The 23,039-nt window shown below is 46.1% G+C and overlaps 1 protein-coding gene across 3 annotated transcripts in view; it reads left to right on the top strand.

The window, feature by feature from the left end:
* Window positions 1–23,039, top strand: part of EFCAB6 (EF-hand calcium binding domain 6) — a 324,746-nt gene that overhangs the window by 249,878 nt on the left and 51,829 nt on the right. For all 3 annotated transcript variants that reach the window (XM_017850034.1, XM_017850033.1, XM_017850035.1), the window contains 2 exons: window positions 5,901–6,096; window positions 8,968–9,159. In XM_017850034.1, coding sequence (XP_017705523.1) covers window positions 5,901–6,096; window positions 8,968–9,159 — 388 coding nt within the window. The remainder of the gene's footprint in view (window positions 1–5,900; window positions 6,097–8,967; window positions 9,160–23,039) is intronic.

The raw sequence follows: 23,039 nt of genomic DNA, 5'->3' as shown, positions 1-23,039 counted from the left end.
CCTCGTGATCCGCCCGCCTCGGCCTCCCAAAGTGCTGGGATTACAGGCGTGAGCCACCGCGCCCGGCCCCTTTCCTCTTTAAAACATTTTTTATCCCTCGAGCCCAGGAATTCAAGGCTGCAGTGAGCTACGATTGCACCATTGTACTCCAGCCTGGGCAAAAAAAACAAGACCATGTCACAAAAAAAAAAAAAAAAATCAGTGGTTGCTCAAGAGTTTGCAGTATCCATTTAGAGCTAGCCTAAGCCCACCTTTAAGTAACACAATACAACTTAATGGGAAGTCAGAAAACTTATAAAAGGGTATTTCCGATTTCTCCCTTCTGTGCCTGATAACATGGCTGGCATTCATTTACCTGTGTGCTTCAATCACCCAACACATGGTGGTTATTATTACTCCACTGATCAACTCAGAGTGAGAAAATAAAAGATGTTATTTTACCATCACTTATTCCTCCTCTGACACCCTTCTTTTCTTGATATAGATCTGTATGATTTTCCTTCTGTCTGAAGAATGCCTTTTTACATTTCTTGAAGAGTAGGGCTGCTGGTCATGAAGTCTCTCAGTTTTGTTTGTCTGAGAAAGCGTTTATTTCTCCTTTATTTCTGACAGAGAATACTGGATTTAGCATTCTAGGTTTAAGCTGTTGAAATATTTCAACACTTCAAACACTTCAGTCCACTCTCCTCTTGCTTGCATGATTTCTGGCAAGAAGCCTGATGTATTATAATTCATTATCTTTGTTCCTCTATAGATAAGGGTATTTTCCTAATATTTTCTGGCTTCTTTCAAGATTTTCTCTTTGTCTTTAGTTTTCTCCAGTTTGAATATAGTATGTTTAGGTATAGATTTGGGGGGATTTATCCTGCTTGGTGTTCTCTGAGCTTCCTGGATCTGTGATTTGCTGTCTGTCATTAATTTGGGGAATGTTTCTACCATTATTAATTAAAGTGGGTTTTTGTTTTTGTTTTGCTTTTGCTTTTATTTGTTCTTTTGTTTTGTCTCTTTGCTTATTTCTCTTTCTCTTTCTGGTATTCCAATGATGCAAGTGTTACACGTTTTGAAATTTTCCCCCAGTCTTTGGATATATTGTCCTGTCCACCCCTTCCCATGCTTTTTTTCTTTGCATTTCAGTTTGAGAGGTTTCTACTGACATACTTCAAACTCACTAATTCTCTCCTTAACCATGTCTAGTCTACTGATGAGCCCATCAAAGCCATTCTTCGTTTCTGTTACAGTGGTTTTTTTTTTTTTTTTTTAATTTCTGGCATTTTCTTTTTATTCTTTCTTAGAGTTTCCATCTCTGATTACATTGCCCACTTGTTCTTGCATGTTCTTTACTTTTTCCATAAGAACACTTTACATATTAATCATAGTTGTTTTAAGTTCCCTATCTGATAATTTCAAAATACGTGTCATATTTGAGTCTGCTTTTGCAGCTTGCTTGGTTTCTTCATACTGTGCCTTTTCTTTATAGGCATTGTAATTTTTGTTGTTGTTAAAAGCCAGACAGGAACTGAGGTATATAGGCCTTTAGAGATTTTATGTTCATTTGGCTGGGAGTTAGGATGTGTTTAATGTTTGCTGTAGCTATTGGTGCAAAGGCTGCAATTTCCTCCAGCATCCTTGTTTTTTTCTCTCCTGTTTTCATGGGTTTCCTTAGGAGCTCCTTCTTAAATAGACTGTGTGTTTTGCAGTTCTTTCAGTTGTAATCCATTATTATTTCACTAGAGCTGGGTTGATGTGGTGGTAAAATATTGGGGAGGGGAAACATTCTATAGTTTTATGATTACATTTCTGTCTTTTAGTGGGCTGAGTCCATGGGCTGCAACCTTTAGAAATATTTATTGAGTTTTTTTCTGCTTAGGTGAAACAGGAATGCTAGAGGGGGCTGGAGTTGGCTGATTGTCCTTCCCCCAAAGCTAAGATAAGGCTCTCAGAAAGTTTTTTCCCTTGGAAAGTAGTTATAGAGAAGGTTCGGGATGTATTTCACCAGGATTGCTCTTCCCCTTCCCCTGCCAGAACCCTGAGGGGATCTTTCTCAGATCTTCACTCTGAGAAGCTGGTAAGACTCCTGAAGCTAGTGAGACTCCTGAAGTTAAAGCCCATGAAAGTGGGGGTGGGGTGGAGAGTTACCTAAGACTGGGCCCCCAGAATTTCTTACTCTTACACTAGTCCACACTCAGTTTCTACCAATTTGCCAAGATTACCATGTAAGTATTCCTGCCAGCCTGTGACTCCAAAGGCTTTTGCTCCAGGAAAACAGGCCCCAGCTGTGATTCTCTGCGTGTGCCTGTGTCTCCAGGTTTCAGGGTGACATTTTGCCCCATGACCTCAATTCTTCTCCTCCTCTCTCTGCCACTTTCCCCACTCCTTCCACGTCCAGCTTTTGGCAGCTACACTTTGATTTTTCCTTTGGTTAGGTAGTTAAATTTAACCTTCTGTCCCGTAGCCACAACTAGTTCCTTCCTGCTTCGTTCATAGGTTGATTCTAAAACTTGAAAACTATTAAATACTATTTTATTATAACTATATAAATATTGTTCAGTGTCAGGTAATGAAAGAAAACTAGCTTGTTTTCCAGTTGTACTATCCCTGAGCCTCTAGCCTTAGTATCAAATAGATTCTCTTGTAGATCACACCAATTGCTGAAAATCATTTCACATTTGTCTCAGTCCCTTTGGGCTGCCATAAAAAAATATAAATTGGGTGGCTTATAAACAACAGAAATTCATTTCTCACAGTTCTGGAGGCTAGGAAGTCCAGTGTTGAGGTACCAGCAGATTTAGTGTCTGCTGAAAATGTCCTGGATCTTAGATGTCTGTCTTTTCACTGTAACCTCATGTGGCAGAAGGGACAAAGGTCTCTCTGGGGCCTCTTTCATAAAGGCACTAATCTCATTCATGAGAGCTCTGTTTTCATGAACTAATCACCTCCCAAAGGACTCACCTGCTAAAAGGTCATTATCTTAGGGGTTAACATTTTAACATATGAATTTTGGGGGGACACAAATAGACCATAGCAATATTTTAAATTTGTTTCATATCTATACTATGATTTTATTGGATAGGTTATTTCCTGGAGTTTAATTTATTCTTTATTTTCTTTATGATATTTGCCTTTGTTTTATCTTGTCAAGTAAAGACAAATCCATACTTAGGTAAAAGAGACTTTATCTGAAAAGACTATTGCAGCAGGGAGAGGAAGATTATTACAATAGAGAGAATGCCCCAACCATGAAATGTGTAAGCATCTCAGAGAGCAAGCAGAAGAGGGCTTTTGTTTAATAGGGAAGAGTAAACAAGGATAGAAAGAACCAAGCATGGGGAGTAAGATGAATAGATGGTGTGACCAGACAGCTGAGCAAGAAACATCTTTCCTGTGGTCGGAGTCCCTGAGGAGCTATTAGGGAGGGGCTATTCCACATTCTGTTGCTGGCTTAGGCTGAGGTGGGTCCAAGTTCAAGGTTCTGGAGAAAGGAGAGTAGCTTAACTAAACTGTGGTCAGTTAGCAGATATTTTGTCCAGATTAGTCAATGGGAACAAACAGTTCAGCTAATAATTTATGAGACTGAGACTGGGAATTTGGAGGGTCTATGTCCTTGCTATCAGAGGTAAGCCTTGGGGCGTCTATGAATCTTTTCTAAGTCATATGGGGAAAAGGTAGTTCTTTGCAGTAGACTTATCCAGGGACATTAAGGTTGGGGTGATTTATTTAACCATCACTTTTTATAGAACAGGGCTCAGATAAAGTTCATTATTTTTGACCTTCAGGTTTCCCCAGCATTCTATTCCACTTTCTCCTCTCTTGAGTTTTTTTCCCCGGCATCTCTATTTGAGAACCTACCCCTGCCCCCCACCATTTTCCTGCTCTAGTTCTGTGATCCAAAGAGCATCCTGTGCTGCCTCCACTATTGTCTAGGTTGGATCCCCTGTCTCCTATATCCCACATCTCTTTATTTCTTGATTTACATTCTTCTTTTGCTGGTGTACTTCCTGAAGTAATCTCATAAGAAAGGGTGGACAGGAAGTAAATTTTCTGAGTTCTTATTGAACTAAACTTTTTAAATTCTTCTTCCCACACATTGCTGGATTGTCTGAGCATAGAATCTTAAGAAGAAAATTATTCCCTTAAAAGTTTGAAAACATTGATCCATTGTGTTTGAACTATGAGAAGTCCGATGCCTGTGTGTATGTGTGTGTGTGTCTGTGTATGTGTGTGTGTGTGTGTATAGAAAGGAAGGACCATTTCATCCTCAAATGCCTATGTGTTTTTTTCTTCCTTAAACGGGATCTCCTCTCGCTGAATCTATTTCCAGCTGAACAAGAATTCATATGCATTCAATGAATAAATCATGGAAAAACAGCAGATAAATTAACTAAATGATTATAAGAGATTCTTGTTAAAACATAGGCTTGATACTTTTATAAGCAACAACAAAAGGACTGTGGGATATCTGAAGCCCACCTTTCAATGGGGGTGATCAACTTTTTTATGCGTTGAAACCTTAATAAGGATCCATTGCACAGTTGCTTGTTTCTTCTCAAAGACCTCTTGATGATAAACATCTCTGTTATTTGTAATTATATGTAGATTATTCTTTTCTAGATCCAAAATAGACTTTTCTAAATACTACTGAGATTAGCATATGCATATGATTTTATTACTACATTTTAATACCACGTTGGCAATTTCTCCCGCTGATGAAATAGTGTTGATTGTCCTTTTCCTCGATGTCGCCATCATGCAAGCCGACCCGATGCAGGGCCTGTGCAAGGCAGCTCTGCAGCTGTGGGTTGGAAAAGCTCAGCTCTTGGCTCGTCTTCTTTAGAAGCAGATATCTGAATCACTGGAAACTTCTCTCTCCAGCCCACCAGCGTTCCAAGCTCTTCTGCGTTGACACTTGAGCCCAATCCTGCTGAGAGAAAGTTTAGGTGTTTAAGTGCCAGAAATTCCCCAGGAATTTAAGTTGTAGAAATGTGAACTTTGAATGCAATTAAACTTTATTTTGAATTATTTTGCATCTTTAATATATATACTGTATGTTCCCTGAGACTTTTGGATTTTACCTCACAATTTAGTCTTCCAGAACTTAGGTAATTTCTTCTGTGTCAGAGTCAAGGGGATGAAGGAGCCTCTGTTTCCACAGGGATGTCCTTGCTGAGCCATCAATGCAGGTGGAATTTTTATTTGAGAAAATGCTCAGCTAGATAGGTTTTGCAAAATATCGTTTGACTGCTTTCAGCTTGACAACTTCATTTCAACCACTCCTGAAAGAGAATTTAATATATTTCTTACTCATTTCCTCTTCTTCTTTTCACTGTCTTTGACATGTTTCCTCTCTTTCAAATCCCACTGCCATTTCCAAGTCCAGGCCCTTCTTAGTTAAGGCCTCCATGACCCCAGGAGCCTCCCATCCAGACTGCTACTCTCCCGCCACTGCCACCACCCCACAGTCTCACTTCCAGACTGTCTTTGAGGCGCTATCAGATTTATCTTCCCATGATACTACTCTGCGAATGTCACATCCCTGCCAACATACTTTCATGTGCCCCCATCATAGGGCCGGATTCTCAGCAGACATCTCCCTTCGTCTTCTGCAAAGCCACCAACCCGCTGTCCCTTCATGCCTCAGGTCTTCAGTCCAGGCAGCTGTGGCCCCCAGCCGTCAGTGAGCTGCACTGTCACCTCTCATCACCCTGAGTCCTTGTGTTGCAGAATGTGTGTGCCTGCCTGATAGCAGAGCTAACTACCATGTCTGCACCTACAGGGCGGGGAATGGTGTCTTAAAATTATTCATTTTCCCCACGTTGCTCTGTGCTCAGCAACTGTTTGTTGAATGAATAAGCAGTAGGGTGGCTTTTAAAATGAATATGTTCTTTTCTTCCTTTTGGGACAAGCTGGGGAGTCAGCCGGCATGATAATTCCATCAATTACCTCGACTTCCTGAGAGCAGTGGAGAACAGCAAGTCAACAGGAGCTCAGCCCAAGGAAAAGGAAGAGAGCATGCCAATCAATTTTGCAACGCTGAATCCACAGGAGGTTGTGAGGAAGATCCAGGAAGTAGTTGAGTCCTCCCATCTGGCTTTGTCCACGGTATGACAGGCTGAAAGTGCTTTATTGTGAAAACTCATCCTGATTCATGAAAACACCTCTCAGCCCCACCCTGAAACCCCTCCCATCTCTGTTCATTCTCCTTGGGGTGTCTAGTTAACCACGAGCAGAGCTTTTATGTGAGTAAATGTGTATCCACTCTTCCACCCCAGCATGTGCTCTCCAAGTTGGGAGTGCTCAGCATTAGAAATGCTGAGTCTGGGGTGAGGTCATGGGACTCTGGGCAAAAAAGACAAAATAGAGGCCCTTGGGCAATAGTGGGCTCAGCACATCCTGGGAGCTCTCAGCACAGCCAAGCACTCGGTCCACAGAGATGAAGGACTCAAGGTGGCCTTGAAGAGGTTGAACTGGGCCAGGTTGTGGCACAGAGACTTCACTGTGAAGTCCTCCAGGAGCAAGGGGAGTCACCTGAGTAGGCTGACGTTCTGCAGCTTCCATCTGCATGGAGCTTTAGACAGTGTACGGAGTGATGCCTGCATGTACGGAATGATGCCTATGTGTGTGGAATGATGCCTCGTGTAGGGAATGATGCCTGCGTGAACGGAATGATGCCTGCGTGTAAGGAATGATGCTGGTGTGTGGAATGATGCCTCCGTGTAGGGAATGATGGCTGCGTGTAGGGAGTGATGGCTGCGTGTAGGGAGTGATGGCTGCGTGTAGGGAGTGATGGCTGCGTGTAAGGAGTGATGGCTGCGTGTAGGGAGTGATGCCTGCGTGTAAGGAATGATGCTGGTGTGTGGCGTAATGATGCTGTGGACTGTGCTGGTGTCCTTGGATATTGTGTTTGGAACCAGCCTCCTGGTGGGGTGATGCTCCCACGTGAGTTTCCCCATGTGTCAGCATCAAGAAGGGAAGTTGCTGTCTGCAGAGGGCAGGCATCGGAGATAAACAAGGCAGCACATCGGAACCATCCTGTGGGAAGCCGGCACCCAGAGCCCAAACAGCCACAGCAACCCAGACTGCAAGATCCAGTCAACACCTCTCAGTCCCCACAGTGAACATCCCTTCTAACATCACAGAGTCCTGGCTCCACACATTCTAGAGGGCTTCCCGGGGCGCTGGGGTCCACAAGCCCTAATGAGAGTTCATGAGTCTTTTTCTCTTTGATCATAACCTTGCAAGGTGGGGCTCGTGATTCCACTCTATAGGAGGGGAAACTGAGGTTCAGCATGAATAAACCTGCCCAGGGTCACACAGGGACTACGGAGCAGAGCCCAGAACATGAGAAGGAAGGGGAAATGGATTTGTCACAGCCCTTTTCCAAATCCAGGTGGTTTGAAGAATTAAAGTCCTGAAGATCTTTACTTGAGATGTGCTGTCTACTGCCCATGACTTCTTTTGAGGATTGACCTTGGCGTCTTGACTTTTGCAGAAATCAACGCTAGTGACCCTTTTAGGGTGTCAGACTCTTGGAGGTGGGAATCACTCACTCTCCACTCCTGAGATCTATTTTAAGCTTTTTTTTTTTTTTTGTAAATCACATCCCAATTTCCTTGGTGTAGGGAAGCAAGGTGGGCTCCAGAGTCCCGGTGTGAGGGATTAGTGGGGAGGGAAGGGGTGAGGAGGGGTGGCCCAGCCAGCTGAGTGACACACGAGGCTCCTCTTCACTCTGGAGCCTGCCGCTGTCGCTGCCCCTGCGGCACAATTGGCTGTGTTCATTCTTAAGATCGTTCTCCTTAACATTTGAGATCCCCAGGGGCCAGGTACCTGGATGGGGGCATTTTCCAGTAAACTTAGGAAAACTTACACCTGCCCTCTGAGTTAAGTCCATCTTTACAGTGAAGAAGCTAAAGTTTAGAGAGGTTCAGGACTTATGGTGGGCAGCAGAGCCCAGGTTTCCAGAACAACTCCTGGCTAGGGGACTTCCCACTGTACACAGCTACCTCGTGTTACCACGGACTACATGAAAATGTGAAGCTATCTGAAATTTTAAGGTTAATTTGATTACACATATGCCATCACCCTGTTAGGCCAGTGGGGTGTGCCTAATTAGCCCCAAATGAGAATTAATCAGAAGGGTGTGGTGGGGTTTGCAGGCACTCTAAATTCTTCCTTTAAAAAAAGATTTTAATCTACCCCTGGATGCAGATTTCCTGGTGCAATAAAAATGAATGATTTTATTTCAACAGATGGAAAAAAAAGTGCTTTCTTTTACAGCACATTTTGCACTTTTCAGTTTAACTCCTCTACTGTAGGATTCGCGATGTGTGCCCCCTCTGCTCCAGCGCAGGCCTGGGGCAGCTTCTCATGATGCGAGGCCACTCGGGCTCTGGCTGAGACTCAGGAAAGGACAGCAGCCATGCACAAGCCTTGCTGTGAAGGACAGTGGTGAGGTCAGGGTGGTCCCCTGATCCCTCCTCCCAGCTGCTCCCACAGTCAGACTACTGCCTCGAGACCCTTGCCCCGATGCAATGCAGTGAGGTCTCTCCTGAGCCTCCTGTTACAACTAATTAATACTTGAAGTAGAATGTAAGGGCCAAGAGAGCTTGAGCAAGTTACTCTCTGCTCTGTTCTGTAAAACAGGGATCCTGGGAGCAAGGGTGAGGCTTCTATCAGGACGGTTACGGGTGCTTCGGGCCAGGATTCCTCTTTATTTTCCTTCCTCCTCACATCCAAATAGGAGCAAGTAAGGCGAATTTCCTCTAGAACTCATAAGCTCCCGTACTGTGTTCATATTGTACTTGTCTCAGTCCTTCAATAATGGTGCATTTATTTAGTAATTTAGAATTTACAAGGTACTTTTGCACACTAGGCTTCATTTGCATTCAGCAGAAACAGTACTTAAGGAAAGTGTTTTAGAAGTATTCATTTGACAGTAGCATTTGCCATCTTTTTTCTTTTCTTTCTTTTTAGGCATTTTCTGCATTGGATAAAGAGGATACAGGATTTGTAAAGGCTACAGAATTTGGACAAGTTCTTAAGGATTTCTGTTACAAACTAACGGACAATCAGTATCATTATTTTTTGAGGAAACTAAGAATTCATCTAACCCCCTATATAAATTGGAAATATTTTCTCCAGAACTTTAGCTGTTTCCTTGAGGAGGTAAGAATGTCTGCAGCACATAAGCATCTCTTTGAAAATGAGCTAAAATTAGTTTTTACAAAATAGATAATTGATTAGAAGCATATTAGATAAATTGGCAATCACCTCATGTAATTAGCTCATTCTAAATGAAACACTGGTATAAACTCTACAGACTATTAGAAGGTGAATATGCATCCTTTGTTGGACATTTTTATTTTATTTTATTTTATTTTATTTTTCAAAGAAGTTTGGGAGCTTGTTTTCTCTGGTTGCTTTAGAGTTCTAAGGAGTCTTAGATCCCAGAAGATGGTCTGGGGAATGAGATTACTAAAGCAAACAGCATGAACATTTTTCAGGTTTGAGGTTAATAATAGCAGCAAACACTATAGCATGTCTTCTGTGTACCTGCCACTATTTCTAGTCCTCTGTATATATATTAACATGTATAATCGTGTTGAGGTCACTGTGAGATACAAGCTATTAATATCCCCAGTTGAGAGACGAGGCCTTCGCACAGAGACATGAAGTATTATCCACAGTCACCCAGCTGGTGAGCAGTGGGACTGATTTGTAAGCCTGACTCCAGGTTCCTAAACACTGTGGTTTTTGTGATTTTTTTTTCATCTTTGCCATTTAGATGGATGTTTCTGAACAAAATACACTATTGTGTTGCATATTTTTAGCTTTATGTAAGTGATATGATATTGAATGTTGTATCTGCACTTATTTTTTCTTGCTTATAGTAATGTATTTAAGATTTATCCATGTTAATATATTGGCTTTAGTTGATGCACTTAAGCTGCTATAAAAAGTCGGTGGCTCACGCCTGTAATCCCAGCACTTTGGGAGGCCGAGGTGGGCAGATCACCTGAGGTCAGGAGTTTGAAACCAGCCTGGCCCACATGGTGAAACCCTGTCTCTACTGAAAATACAAAAAAAAAAAAAAAGTAGCTGGGTGTGGTGGCGGGTACCTGTAATCCCAGCTACTCAGGAGGCAGAGGCTGGAGAATCACTTGAACCCAGGAGGCGGAGGTTGCAGTGAGCCAAGATTGCAACACTGCACTCCAGCCTGGGCAACAGAGCAAGACTCTGTCTCAAGGCCGGGTGCGGTGGCTAATGCCAGCACTCTTGGGAGGCCCGAGGCGGGCGGATCACGAGGTCAGGGAGATCGAGACCATCCTGGCGTAACACGGTGAAACCCGCCGTCCTCTACTGAATAAAATGAAAAACTAGCCGGGCGAGGTGGCGGGGCGCCTGCAATAGTACCCAGCTACTCAGAGCATTGAGAGAACAAGAAATGAGCGGACCCGGAGAAAGACGGAGCTTGCAGTGAGCTGAGATCCGCCACTGACTCCAGCTTGGGCGACAGAGCGAGACTCCGCTCAAAAAAAAAAAAAAAAAAAAAAAAAAAAAAAAAAAAAAAGACTCTGTCTCAAAACAAAAAAACAAAAAACAACAAACAAAATCCAGTCTATTAACTGAATATATGATTGTGCCATTCGGTCGTCACCCTCCTGTTAACGAACGTGCAGCTTGTTCTCAGTTTCCTTCATTACAAGCAAAGCACCAGTCCCCCTTCCGTGCCTGTCTCCTTGTGTGCACACACTGGAGCTCCTCTGCCTGGAATTGCTGATGGGAGGGTGGGTCCACATTCAAACTTCCCAGAAACAGCCAGCGTTCTTCTAAGTGATTGTGCCAGTGTACAGCCCCACCCGTGGTACAGGAGAGTTCCTGACACTACACATCCCTGCTGTCCCTTGGTTTTGTTAAATGTTTTAACTTCTGCCATCTGATCATTAGTAAGGGTCAAACACTTCCATGGGTTGTCAGCTATTCAGGTCTCGTCGTCTACAAATGACCTGAAAGGCTTTCGGCCCTTGGTTGGCATGTGGGTTGCAAATACCTTCCGCTGGTCTGTGGCTTGTCTTTGCTCTTGTTTTATAGTGACCCTCGCTATTTTTATGATTATGTGTGTGTGTGTGTGTGTGTGTGTGTTTTGTCATTTTAAAAGGAATACATATTCACGAGAGACATCAGGGACAATGCAAAAAAATATATGTAAAAAAGGATAGCAGTAATTTAGACCCCACGATGATGGGGATGATGACAAGAACAACCTTGGCCACCGTTTAGTGGGCACCTACTAAGCTCTGGGCCCTTCATATGCACTTTCTCATCTCACTGTCTTGCCCGCTGGGGAAGGCGGAGTAGACAGGCTCCCAGAAGTCAAATAGCCACTTGAGCTCAGCAAGGAGTGGCAAGCCAGAGAGTTCGCCTTCAGAGCTGGTGTTCTTTCTAAGCACCATCCTGCCTTACAGATCTTTTTTTCTTTCTTCCTATTTCTAATGCATTTTTTTAACAGAGTGGAAATGACAGCGTATATATATATATATATATATATATTCATGTATCCTGCTTTTTTTCACTTAATGTTAAATTGTACCATGTCACTTAAAGGTTTCCCAAACATCAGCTAAAAGGTCTATATCACATTCCACCCGCTCCCTTATTTTTAAGCATTTAGGATGTTTTCCTCCAGCTTTTGCCTCTGTTATTTACAGTGAACACTTTGTATGTAAATCTGTGTCCACATTTTGGATTCTTTCCTTAAGAAAGATCCAAGAAATAAAATAACTGGAGTCAAGGGGTAGGAATGGTTTTATTGACCTTAAAAGCAGCCCTTTATATATTTTTTAAATAATTCTGTTCTATCGGGTTGGATTATATGAAATTACTATTTTTAAAGTCATAAATGGTTGAATGTTGACAATTTCATATGATTTAAGCTAACATTCATAGAAATTGTTTATGTCCATTATATACTGTTTGGAATATGCTGATACAGTTGAAGAAAATAATTAAAATCACCCCTTGGGACAACTAGGGTTAATACTTTGGCATGTTTGCGCCCAGCCCTTTTTCTTTTCTTTCTTTTTTGAGGCAGACTCTCACTCTTGTTACCCAGATTGGAGAGCAATGGCGCGATCTTGGCTTACCACAACCTCCGCCTCCCGGGTTCAAGCGATTCTTCTGCCTCAGCCACCCGTGTAGCTGGGATTACAGGCATGCACCGCCATGCCTGGCTAATTTTTGTATTTTCAGTAGAGATGGAGTTTCTCCATGTTGGTCAGGCTGGTCTTGAACTCCTGACCTCAGGTGATCCACCAGCCTCGGCCTCCCAAAGTGCTGGGATTACAGGCGTGAGCCACCGCACATGGTCCCTTTTTAGTATACAAATGTCCTTTAGGAGTAGGGTTGAGGACAGACCATGTATGCTGCTGAGTTTGGGGGTTGTGTTCTGAACTCTTGCAAGTCTTTTTTTTAACAAACATTTTTCATTTGTATCAAAGTAACATATGCCCATATAGAAATAAAATTGAATTGTTCCAAAACACTTAAAAACGGAGATCACTTGACTTACCCATTTAACTTCCAGTCCTGCTCCCCAAGAGCAATCACTTTTATTTTTATTTTGGTTTTTTGCTGTTTCTTCAGCTGCATATGTTCCTGTCTCTCAGTAATATTCTTACGCTGCCATTTCCTAAATGATCAGTCTCAGGCATTATTCACCGATGTGCCGATGTGACAGATGAGGGATCCCGCTCTCCTCTTACAGCTCTGCTGGCCTCTCCTCCAGGGTCCCCTGGCCTGTTCTCTCCTGCCTTTTCACCTCCTGTGGTAGCACTGGCATTCTCTGGGGTCTTCATTTTCCTCTAAAGCATGGATTCCATCTAGCATGCGCCATTCCATCGTGTGGGTTCATTCACTCTCTCATGACATATGTTTCCTATGGCCAATGTGTACCAGGTACTGAGCTGGGTGCCAGGTTTAGCAGCAAACTAAACAGATGCAGTCCCTGCCTCCAGAAGCCCCCATTCTAGTGAGGGAGACAGAGCAGGAGTGAGTGACTCAGTCACATGTCAGGTTCCAGCAGCAGCTGGGAGAAAAATGGAGCAGAGCAGAAGGGAGGGCCTGACGAGGGGTGACATCCGAGGAACGGGGAGGGGAGGGAGTGAGCAGTGACATCGGGCGAGGGACTGGCCGGCACCGCTAGTGCAATGGCACCCGCAGGAAGGGGCCAACTGGTTTGGGGGCAGATGAAGGAGAGGTCTAAGGAGATGGGGCCATGGAGCGAAGGAGCCAGGCAGCCGTAGGCTTGGGGTCCTTGTAAAGACTTTGGCTTTGACTCTGAGTGACATGGGGACTGTCTTAGGCTGCTCGGGAGCTGTAACAAAATACCCCTAAAGGACCTGCAAGTGGAGAAGACCGGGCTTGAAGCTCCACGTCTGCTGTCCCCCCTCAGCGTGGCCTGAGTGTCCTCATGCACAAGTCGCAAGGAGCCTCTGCTGATCCTGGAATTGCCGGACCAAGGAGAGAACGTTCCTAAAGCTTTATGGACTGTCAGCTTACCTCCCCCAACATTGGTTAGTTCTGCCCAGTTCTCTTGGCAAAGAGTCGCTTTCACCTCCAGAAGCACCTGCTCAACATCCTAGTGAGAAAATTGCAGCAAGAGTGAAGAGGAGAAATGTGCTTGGAGACAGGGATTGATCACGGTGGGCTGGGAACCGTGGATGCAGAGGTGGCACTGTCCCTGCAGCATGCGTCCCTGCACCGGCCACCTCCTGCCCTGTCCCATCAGTGTGTGATCTGTTTTCTGGGAATTCAATGGAATCAACCCCCTAAATTGGCCTAGCACGATGCACCTGGCCAAGAAGCTAACACCTGAGCTCAGACAAATCGGAAAAGCGTGCATTTACTAGGAGGATGAGTAAATCCTTGAGCAAACGATTTCTGGGCTGGAAGGGCAGCACAAAACTGCAAGGAACATGACGTGGCAGGAGGAGGGGGGTGACCACAGAGCAAGCAGTTCTGTTCGCAGTGAATGACAGAGTAGGTGTGAGTTTTCTTTTGTCCTGTTTAGTCGCAGGGAGCAGGAGATGGTGGCAGAGACAGACCAGCTGGGTCCTGCAGCTTTGCTTGCAGAGTTTAGGTCCCTTTGTCTGAATAAAGAAGAACGGCTGAGGACTCCTGAGTGAGGGAGCCGGCCAGCCTCCTCCAGGGCGGCTGCAGGGGAAGGCAGCTGGGGAAGAACCCCAGACTGCATTCATCATGAACTTCTCCAGGACTGCATTCATCATGAACTTCTCCAGTTTAACCCCGGGTTGCTGTGTTTTTCTAATAGAAGGGAAAAGAAGTAACAAATAATAGGAGTAATTAATGCATCATCCTTAAGCTCATTAAATATGATACCACCCATCCTTTTCCTCTGGGGGATGCACAGGAGGTAAGTAATTAAAAGGAGATTACCAAAATGTAATTAAGACAGTCGGCAACTCTCCCCGCAAAGCAAGTTCACCGTGAGTAATCCCTAGCCAAAGCAATCCATTCTCGGAGAGAGAAAAACTGGAATTGTAGTTAAGACATTGCCTAAGACCTTGCGTAGACTGAAAGCACACAGAGAGTAAAGATGACAATTTTACACCTACTCATAATCCATTTCTTCTATTGGATATGCCATCAAATCTGTCTTCCAAAACTCCTATTATTCTTATGCCTCCTCTGCCTGTCACAGCAGCACGTGAAAATGATCTGAGCTCTTCTCACAGCAAGGGCTGCGGGCTTCCTGCCCCTGCTGTGTGACTTGACCACGAGTCCTCCCCCGTCCTTGCTCCTTCCTTATACTGCTTCGTTAAGCACCACTCAAATCAGACAGCGCTTCTTAAAGTGCGGGTCCCAGGCTGCTGCTGTGCAGACCAGCCCACCCCAGGGCTCCATGGTGGGGGAGCCCAGGAGTCTTGCTGTGCAGCAGGCCTGGGGGTCATCCTCCCGGCACCGTCCTGGGCTTGAGAACCAGCCCAGGAGGCACAGAGGCCTGCAAGCTTCCAGGAAGGGAAGGCGACATATGTCTTTTCAGACGGAAGCAAGGAGTTGGTCCCATGCGCCTGGAAGCCATCACACCCCCTTTCAAGATGAGAAGCGCTGGCCTAGATGACATAAAAGAGGAACAAGGCATCGAAGCAAAAAATGCTACCCAGTGGGTTGGTGAAAAAGCAAAACAGGAAAAAAAAGAGAGACAGAGAGAGAGAGAGAGAGAGAGAGAGAGAGAGAGAGAGAGAGAGAGAGAGAGAGAGAGAGAGACCTGAACGACACACACGCACCTTCTCATGAGATTCCCACAAACTGGAAAAACAGCGTCTGGATTTCTCTTCCCAGCAAATACCCCGTCTTCACTTCTAGAAAAACATTTTACATTCAAAGTGCCATGTGCAAAGTGTAGAGTATCACCTTGTTTTTAGAAAATGTTCCCGTTTAACATTTCCCTTAAATCTTAAAGTGCAATTTCAGTTTCTTCAGTGAGTATAAAAATAACGCTCAGTGCAGAAATAGAATTTTTAAAAGACATAGTAGAAACCCATATAAAATCTTTCTACTTTATTACCATGGAAATAATGGAATTTTTTTAACAAAACACACCCTTATTCAATACAGAGTAATTATTTTGTCGCAGTCTAGCAAGCAGAGAGCCAATGAAATCTTTCCTCACTTTGTGTGGAAATATATGATCTCAAAAGTCATTCAGTTATATGTTAAATAACTTGAAGATGGTTTTTGTTCCAATAGAGAATTGAAGAATGTAGTTTTCAACCAAAGGGACTTACGGTAAAGTACATCAAAATGTTTGTAATCTTTTATGAACATCATATTTATATTCACTGCCAACAGTGTTACTTCAGTTTATCTTGCTTTTTATTGTAAACATACAATGGTGTCCATGTATTTTTAATGAATATGATAAAGAATGGGGAAGTTTCCTTTTCGGGAAAGGGCTCTAAGATAATTGTAAATAAATTAAGTGAATTATTAAGATATTAGCATTACTGTTATTTACCCTTGCTCTTGATGGCAAGAAAAGCTAAGTCTTCTTGATGGAATTTCAGCAATTTTAACTATTTCCCTTGAATTTCACTCACTCTCTACTTGCCAATGCAAAATTCACTACCTGCCGTCCTGTAGGTGGGTGGCACTGTGGCAAGTCGTGAGGGGTAACGACTTTCGGGAGGGCCTTGGTGACAGGCCAGGGTGCAGGGGCTGCTGGGCCCCCTGTGCCACACTGAGGCAGAAGGAGTATTATTCCAGGCCACCCAGCAGGGCCTACAGGCATCGTCACGTGGTGATCCAGCAGGAACCAGGCAGACCTGATGCATCCACTTCTCCTCAGCCTTTGAACTTGGTGAGCTGGCTGCCCTCCTGGGGGAAGCCCAGGGTCCTTGGCATGGGTGGTGTCTGCTTCCTCTAGAGCATCTGTGTCTACACAGGTCCTAGCACTGCCCCAGTATCTGCACTAATATGGATCGCCTCCTTAAAGCCAGCTATAGTGATAAAAGCAACAGAATGAAAGTCACATCATCACAGAAGGTCGGCAGTGAGGTTGCACAGGCTGCTAAGATTCGCTCTCACTGAGCATGCTACAGAGTTATTCTTTTGCTGTTCAAACTTTCTCCCAAGTCCTGATTGGCTGTGGCAACACTGCAACTCCTCCACGCGTGTGTCCTGGATCCGGCCTGGCTCTGAAGCCTCCCTTTAGGAAGGAGTATGAGTCCCCCTCCAACCCCAGTTCCCGGTGGCATGGACAGGGTAGGAACTCGGCACCTGCCAGGCAAGCTCTGCAGGAAGTAGCACAGGGCCGGCCACCAAAGGGAGACAGGCACGGTTTCTGATGCCTCTTGCAGGAATGTGAAGGGGCCACACCAGGCTTTCCCCACCTGGGCCTCATGAAGGGTGGTCACGTGGGCCCCCTTCCCCAACAGAGAGGCCCCCTTTCAAACACAGCTGTGTCAGGCAGAAGACAAGGCTATCATGAACCTGTTGGTGAGGTTGGAAGAAGCATATCAGACAGAATTTCTGGTAGTCGTTTTAATTTGTGTGGTTGAATTTTCTCAAACCCGGAGTCCCATGTCCCCAAGGGCAGGGATGAGGTCTCATTCTCCCTTGTGCCCCAGCCCTACGCAGCACACCCCGTGGCAGGACCTCAGCCAGGCCCCACGGAAATGCATGGTGTGGGGGGCCCTGCTCACCTCCAGCACCTGCCTTGTGTTAATCACTCGCTCCGGCATCCTCAGAGCACTCCCGCCTCATTCCCCTGAATCCGGATCACGATTCTTCTTGATTCCTAGCCCCCACTGGAAGCCCTCTGTATGTTCAAATGAAATGGACAATGGTGCAACCAGCCCAGGCAGGCTCCCCATTCATCTGGTCCCTCCAGAGCCACGACAACCATTTGTGGATCAATTAAGTAACCATCAGAGTTGAGCAGCACCAGTGATTCTACGAGGTCATGATCCTATCAGGAAGCCAGACACCAATCCAAGAATGTATTGTCCCAAGTAAGTCTTGCAGAGAAAATCCAAAATACAGATGTTACCAGTATCTTAACTATCATCACACTCCCAGGAAGGTAACTTGTAGTGTGGCTGCTTATGTTCTGGCTCAGGATGCTGCCCTGGACTGGACGAATCTCAACACTCCACACTCAGCAAGTGAGAATGAGAATGTGTGCCTGGCTCTGGGCCAGGTCCTGGGGTTCAGGCTTGTGGCGGGGACAAGGAGCCTCATTTGCAGAGGAGGAAACTGGGTGGACATCTCAAAACATCAGCTTCTCCAGAGGTAGGGCTTTTGGTTCACTGCTCTGTCACTTCTGCCTGGGAGTGTGCCTGGCATGTCATGAGCCCTCATCAGTGTTGCTGAGTTCGGATTTTCAGAGGCTTCTGCGTTCTTGCACATGTGGTAGGTGGTTGAACTTGTGCTGAAATCAGAGGAGCGTGGCTTTGGAGTCAAACAATCTCCATCTCCAGCACCGGCTGGCAGGAGCTTGGATCCGAGCCCCACTTACTTTGTCTACACAGCAGGGAGAGCCCTGGCTGCCTCGCAGGGTGATGTGAGGACCAGGGAAGATTCCCTGTTGCCCAGCTCAGTGCCTGGGTAAAGGAGACGCAGGAAGGAAGGCCACTGGTACTCTGGGGTACCAGAGGAGGAAACAGAGAGGTAGAAGCATTTGTTCCCAGTCACACCGTTAGAAATGCTAGTGCTGGGATTCAAATGCCAGCCAGTTCCAGGGTCCATGCTCCCTGCTCCCTTCCTGAGCAATGAGAACTGTCTGGTGTGTGCCTCCTAGGCTCATTGTTCGGATTAAGCAAGTGAATGCAGAAAGAGCTTTGCCCGGTACCTAACACAGCAAACACCAAACATTTGCATTCCTTATTATGTTTGTATTCTAGCCTATTCCAGTGAGTGCATGTTTAATGTTCAGTAATGATGTGATTAGGTGGCATAGAATTTATTTGGGTGGAATAATTTATTTTAATAGTTTTTATAAATGACTTCCCCCCTGAATTTATTGAATCATTAGAGGGTCGGAGGGTGGCTTAAATGTTTCCCTTTTATTTCTTTGCATTGTATGGCAATTCGATGCAACTGGAGGATTTGTGAATCGGTGTTTGCAAAGGCCTCAGCATAGATCCTTTGTGAACGTCAAGCTGTATGACTGAGGTAAGCACAGAGAGCTGGGAGGAGGAGCTGGAGGACAAGGAGGATGACGAGGAGGAGGAGGATCTAACTCTGTGAGTAGGGGAAGGATGGGCAGAAACGGCTTTCTGATGAGCTTGCACCAAGTCTAGAAGCTTGAGTTGAGGAGCCAACCCAGGTGGATCCCAGGAGATGGGGCTTCCTGGGAGGAGAGTTAGTGCTTGCAGAGCCCAGGGGTTGGGAGGGCACCACACTTTGGGCATGGCCAGGGTAGGGCAGTGGGGAAGGCCCATGGCAAAGGATTCTGTGAGGAGAGCCGAGGGGCCGAGCTAGTAGGGTAGTCCACTCCACCCTTGCTTGCCTCCCTGGGTGGGTGTCTGAAAACATCAGCTTCTCCAGGGGTAGGGCTTTTGGTTCACTGCTCTGTCACTCCTGCCTGGGAGTGTGCCTGGCATGTCATGAGCTTTGGTCAGTGTTGCTGAGTTTGGATTTTCAGGAGGCTTCTGCGTTCTTGCACATGTGGTAGGTGGTTGGACTTGTGCTGAAATCAGAGGAACGTGGCTTTGGAGTCAAACAATCTCCATCTCCAGCATCGGCTGGCAGGAGCTTGGATCCAAGCCCCACTTACTTTATCTACACAGCAGGGAGAGCCGTGGCTGCCTCCCAGGGTGATGTGAGGACCAGAGAAGATTCCATGTTGCCCAGCCCGGTGCCAGGGTAAAGGAGACACAGGAAGGAAGGCCACTGGTACTCTGGGGTCAGTTTTCAGTAAGCACTGGTTGAATTCACTTGAAGCTTGACTTGACTGATGGCCTTTGCAAAGGAAGTTCTGGAATCTTGGGATTAGCTGTTGTTCATTGCCCAGAAGGAATCCTTGTGTGGTAAGAGATCCCAGGCCTGGGCAGCAGTTATGCTACCAGAAAGTCTGGAACTGTGCCTGGAATTCTGATGAACCTGCCTCACTTGTGCAAACACTGTGCTGGAGTATCTACTCCCGTCGGGCAGTCACCTGGGCCCGACCTCCTGACGCATCAGAGGCTCCCCTCAGGCATGTGCGGAGCCCTTCGGAGGCCAGCATCAGTTTCTTGATCCGGCAGCAAGGTCTGTAGCAGGCAGCTTCCTCAGAGCTTCCACTTTATTTTCATCTGGATTTTTTAATGTTTTATCTTTTTTTTTTTTTTAACAGGCAGTTTTCCTGCTGTTGTTATTTTTAGCATTCATTTATTCACTGTAAATACAAATGAAGATACAGTACAATTAATTTCTTTGCTAATCAAAATATTTGATCAAGTGAAGCAATTTTTCAATTCTTAAAAGTAATTACACCATTCTTTAAAAGGAAGTGAGGAATTCTTTACTGAATGTTTCTAATTAGGAGTTTTTGCTACCTGCTGAGTTCTTATTCTGTGTGAAGTTCCAGGACTATTTTTTTTCTCCTGTAAGGAATCAAAAAAAACTATATAAATGTCTCTGCAAGTATTCAGAACAAAACTTAGTGTGTGAATCATACAGTCAGATGAGCTCATCATAACCTTCATACTTACATTAATATGCAGATACATTTCTAATCTAGCAGCTAGACGGACCTTGCTAACCACTTTGTCACAACCTGTTGCTCTCAGGTGGGTGACCGCCATCTTGGATACCCACAGAGGGCCACAAAGCCCCTTTGCAATACGTCCATTTCGTGGAACGCTGACAACTAAAAAGCCATCTGTGCTCAACAGCTTATTTGTCCTCTCTGTATTCTGAGCTCATCTCTTTTTACTTCTTACTCATTAGAAACTCAGAACTGCAGCAGTCAGCTATCACTACGTAACAAGCAACCATAAACCCTCAGCGCCCCAACACAATAACACCCATTCAGTTTTCACAGCTGTAGGGGCTGATCTAGGCTGGACTAAGCTCTGCCATCTTGGCTTTGATGACTCTGCCCTTCATCTCTCTCATCCTCCTCCTTGGTCCTGTGTGATGGCCACAGCCTGTCTTCTAAGGCAACGGCATAGGTGCAAGAGGGCTTGCCCAGTTATGCAAATGCTCCTTCATCCTTCCGTCACATTGTAATTACCCACATTCCACTGGCCAAAGCATGACATATGGTGGAATCCAAAGCCAAGGGGTGGGGAAATACTCTCAGCTTCTGTAGTGGGAGCCACCACAAAGCCCCCCACACAGGGCATGTGCACAGGGTGAACAGAAGCAGGGGGACCATGGAGACGACAGACCCCAAGAAAGCAGACGCATGTGCACCACTGCCTCTCCAGCTCTGCGGCTTTATTTGACAAGTCTACCACCCCCTTCTATAAAGTTCTCTCTTCCCAGTCATCCATAGAAGTCATTCAGGAGACAGGTTGGTGGAAAACTGATTTTAAAGCCAGCCTAGAACAAGGCTGGACATACTGACAGGATATTAGAGGGCTCTTTATTGGGGCCACCTCATACAGCTGCTGAAACAGGAGGACAATAAAACCAAACGTGAACTAACAACATTTCAGGTTCACTTGACCCTTAGGGCGCCTGTCCTCTCCTTTCTAGCCGGTTCTTGCACTGGGCTTAACTGTCACCTCGGGACTGGCTCCTGCCCCTGGCTTGGGTTGAGTAAGGAAACTCTCCCTTAGAGATTTCCCCGCCACACAGGTGAGTTCCTTGCAGGACAAAAGTTAATTTGCCTTTGTCTCAGACGCCAGGGAGATAAGCACTTTTTTTTTTTTTTTTTTTTTTTTTGAGACAGTTTTGCTCTGTCACCCAGGCTAGAGTTGGAGTGCAGCGGCACAGTCTCGGCTCACTGCAAACTCCACCTCCCAGGTTGAAGCGATTCTCATGCCTCAGCCTGCCAAGTAGCTGAGATTACAGGTGTGGGCCAGCACACCCTGCTGATTTTTGTATTTTTAGTAGAGACGGGGTTTTGCCATGTTGGACAGGCTGGTCTTGAACTCCTGACCTCAAGTGATCCACCCATCTTGGCCTCCCAAAGTGCTGGGATTACAGGCGTGAGCTACTACGCCTGGTCAGCAGCTCCTTCCTGAAGTGCATGGGGGATGTCCTGGAAGATGTCTGTCTTTTCCCGGAGTGACTCTGGCAGGGTAGTTCTCTCTAACTGTTGTGGTTATCCCCATTTCTCAGATGGAGGATGGAAGCCCAGAGAGGTGAGGCGATTGCCTTAGTGAGTTGCAGCTAGAGGACAGTGGCACTGGGCCCTCGGCTCAATTCGAGCCTGTGATTCAACCCCCACAGCCCTGCTGCCCAGGGCTCACCGCAGTCAGTCAAGAGACACAGTTCTGTGGCATGGCCACTGTGTGCCTGGGTTCCTATGACCAAGTCTCAGACCTGACTTCTGCCTTCCAAGTGCCTCCAACTCCTTGGCTGGGTGGTTTGAGCTGCAGGCAGTAATGGGCACCAGGATGCGCCATCCTCTGATCATCCATGATAGCCTGGTGTTAGCCAGGAAGAGGGCTCAACCCACGTCTGTCTGAGTTCCCAACTCCTGCAGAAATATCTGTAATTACCAGCACCACCAGCAGCAGCAGCAGTGTGGCAGGCTCTGGGCCACACACTTTGAAGGTTTGTGTTGGTGAAATCCCAGGCCTGCCCTTGAGGTGACTGGTTTGTTTTTGGTTTTGGTTTTGGTTTTGCTTTGAGACAGGGTCTTGCTCTGTCATCAAGGCTGGAATGCAGTGGCAAGATCAGGCCTCACCATGGCATCAGCCTCCCAAGCTCAAGTGATCCTCCCACCTCAGCCTCCCAAGTAGCTAAGACCACAGGTGCCTGCCATGCCCAGCTAATTTTTGTATTTTTTGTGGAGATATGGTTTTGTCATGTTGCCCAGCCTGGTCTCAAGCTGCTGAGCTCAAGCAGTCCTCCACTCTTGAACTTTCCAAAGAGGTGGCTGTTTTTATTTCCACTTTACCCCAGTGAGGACAGGGAGGCCAGTTTAGGGGTGCATCTTACCCGAGGTCACAAGATAGGGGCAGCCTGAGCCCTGGGTTTATGATGGGCTGTCCCCACTCTTCAGGCCCAAGCCCCTCTCCTCCAGCCTAGGCTGGCCCTGGCCGCATTCCTTCTGCCCTGGCAGGCGGCGCCTGGGTTACTGGTGCTGCCTCCTGCTCAGGAGCGCACCCCGTGAGGCGCTGAATGAGGGCAGGTCTGGCCCTGGTGCAGGAGGCCAGGACCCGGGCTGGAAATCCCAGCACTGTGCCTCCCTGAAGGGCTCTTCCCAGATAGCCGCAGGGGCCGTGCTGTGCCTACCTGGAGAGACCCTGAGCAGAGCCAAGGACTATGAGAGAGACAGCAGGCCATGCCCCACTGGGCTGCTGCCCTCCCCCCCTGACCTGGGCTGCCTCCCTCCCGCCCCTGCCCCCAACCAGGCTGCCTCCCTC

Source organism: Rhinopithecus bieti, unplaced genomic scaffold (genome assembly GCF_001698545.2).
Source record: "Rhinopithecus bieti isolate Rb0 unplaced genomic scaffold, ASM169854v2 scaffold_33210, whole genome shotgun sequence".
In the NCBI taxonomy this organism is placed as follows: domain Eukaryota; kingdom Metazoa; phylum Chordata; class Mammalia; order Primates; family Cercopithecidae; genus Rhinopithecus; species Rhinopithecus bieti.
Note: the sequence above shows the minus strand (reverse complement) of the source record. Positions and strands in the feature narration are given on the sequence as shown.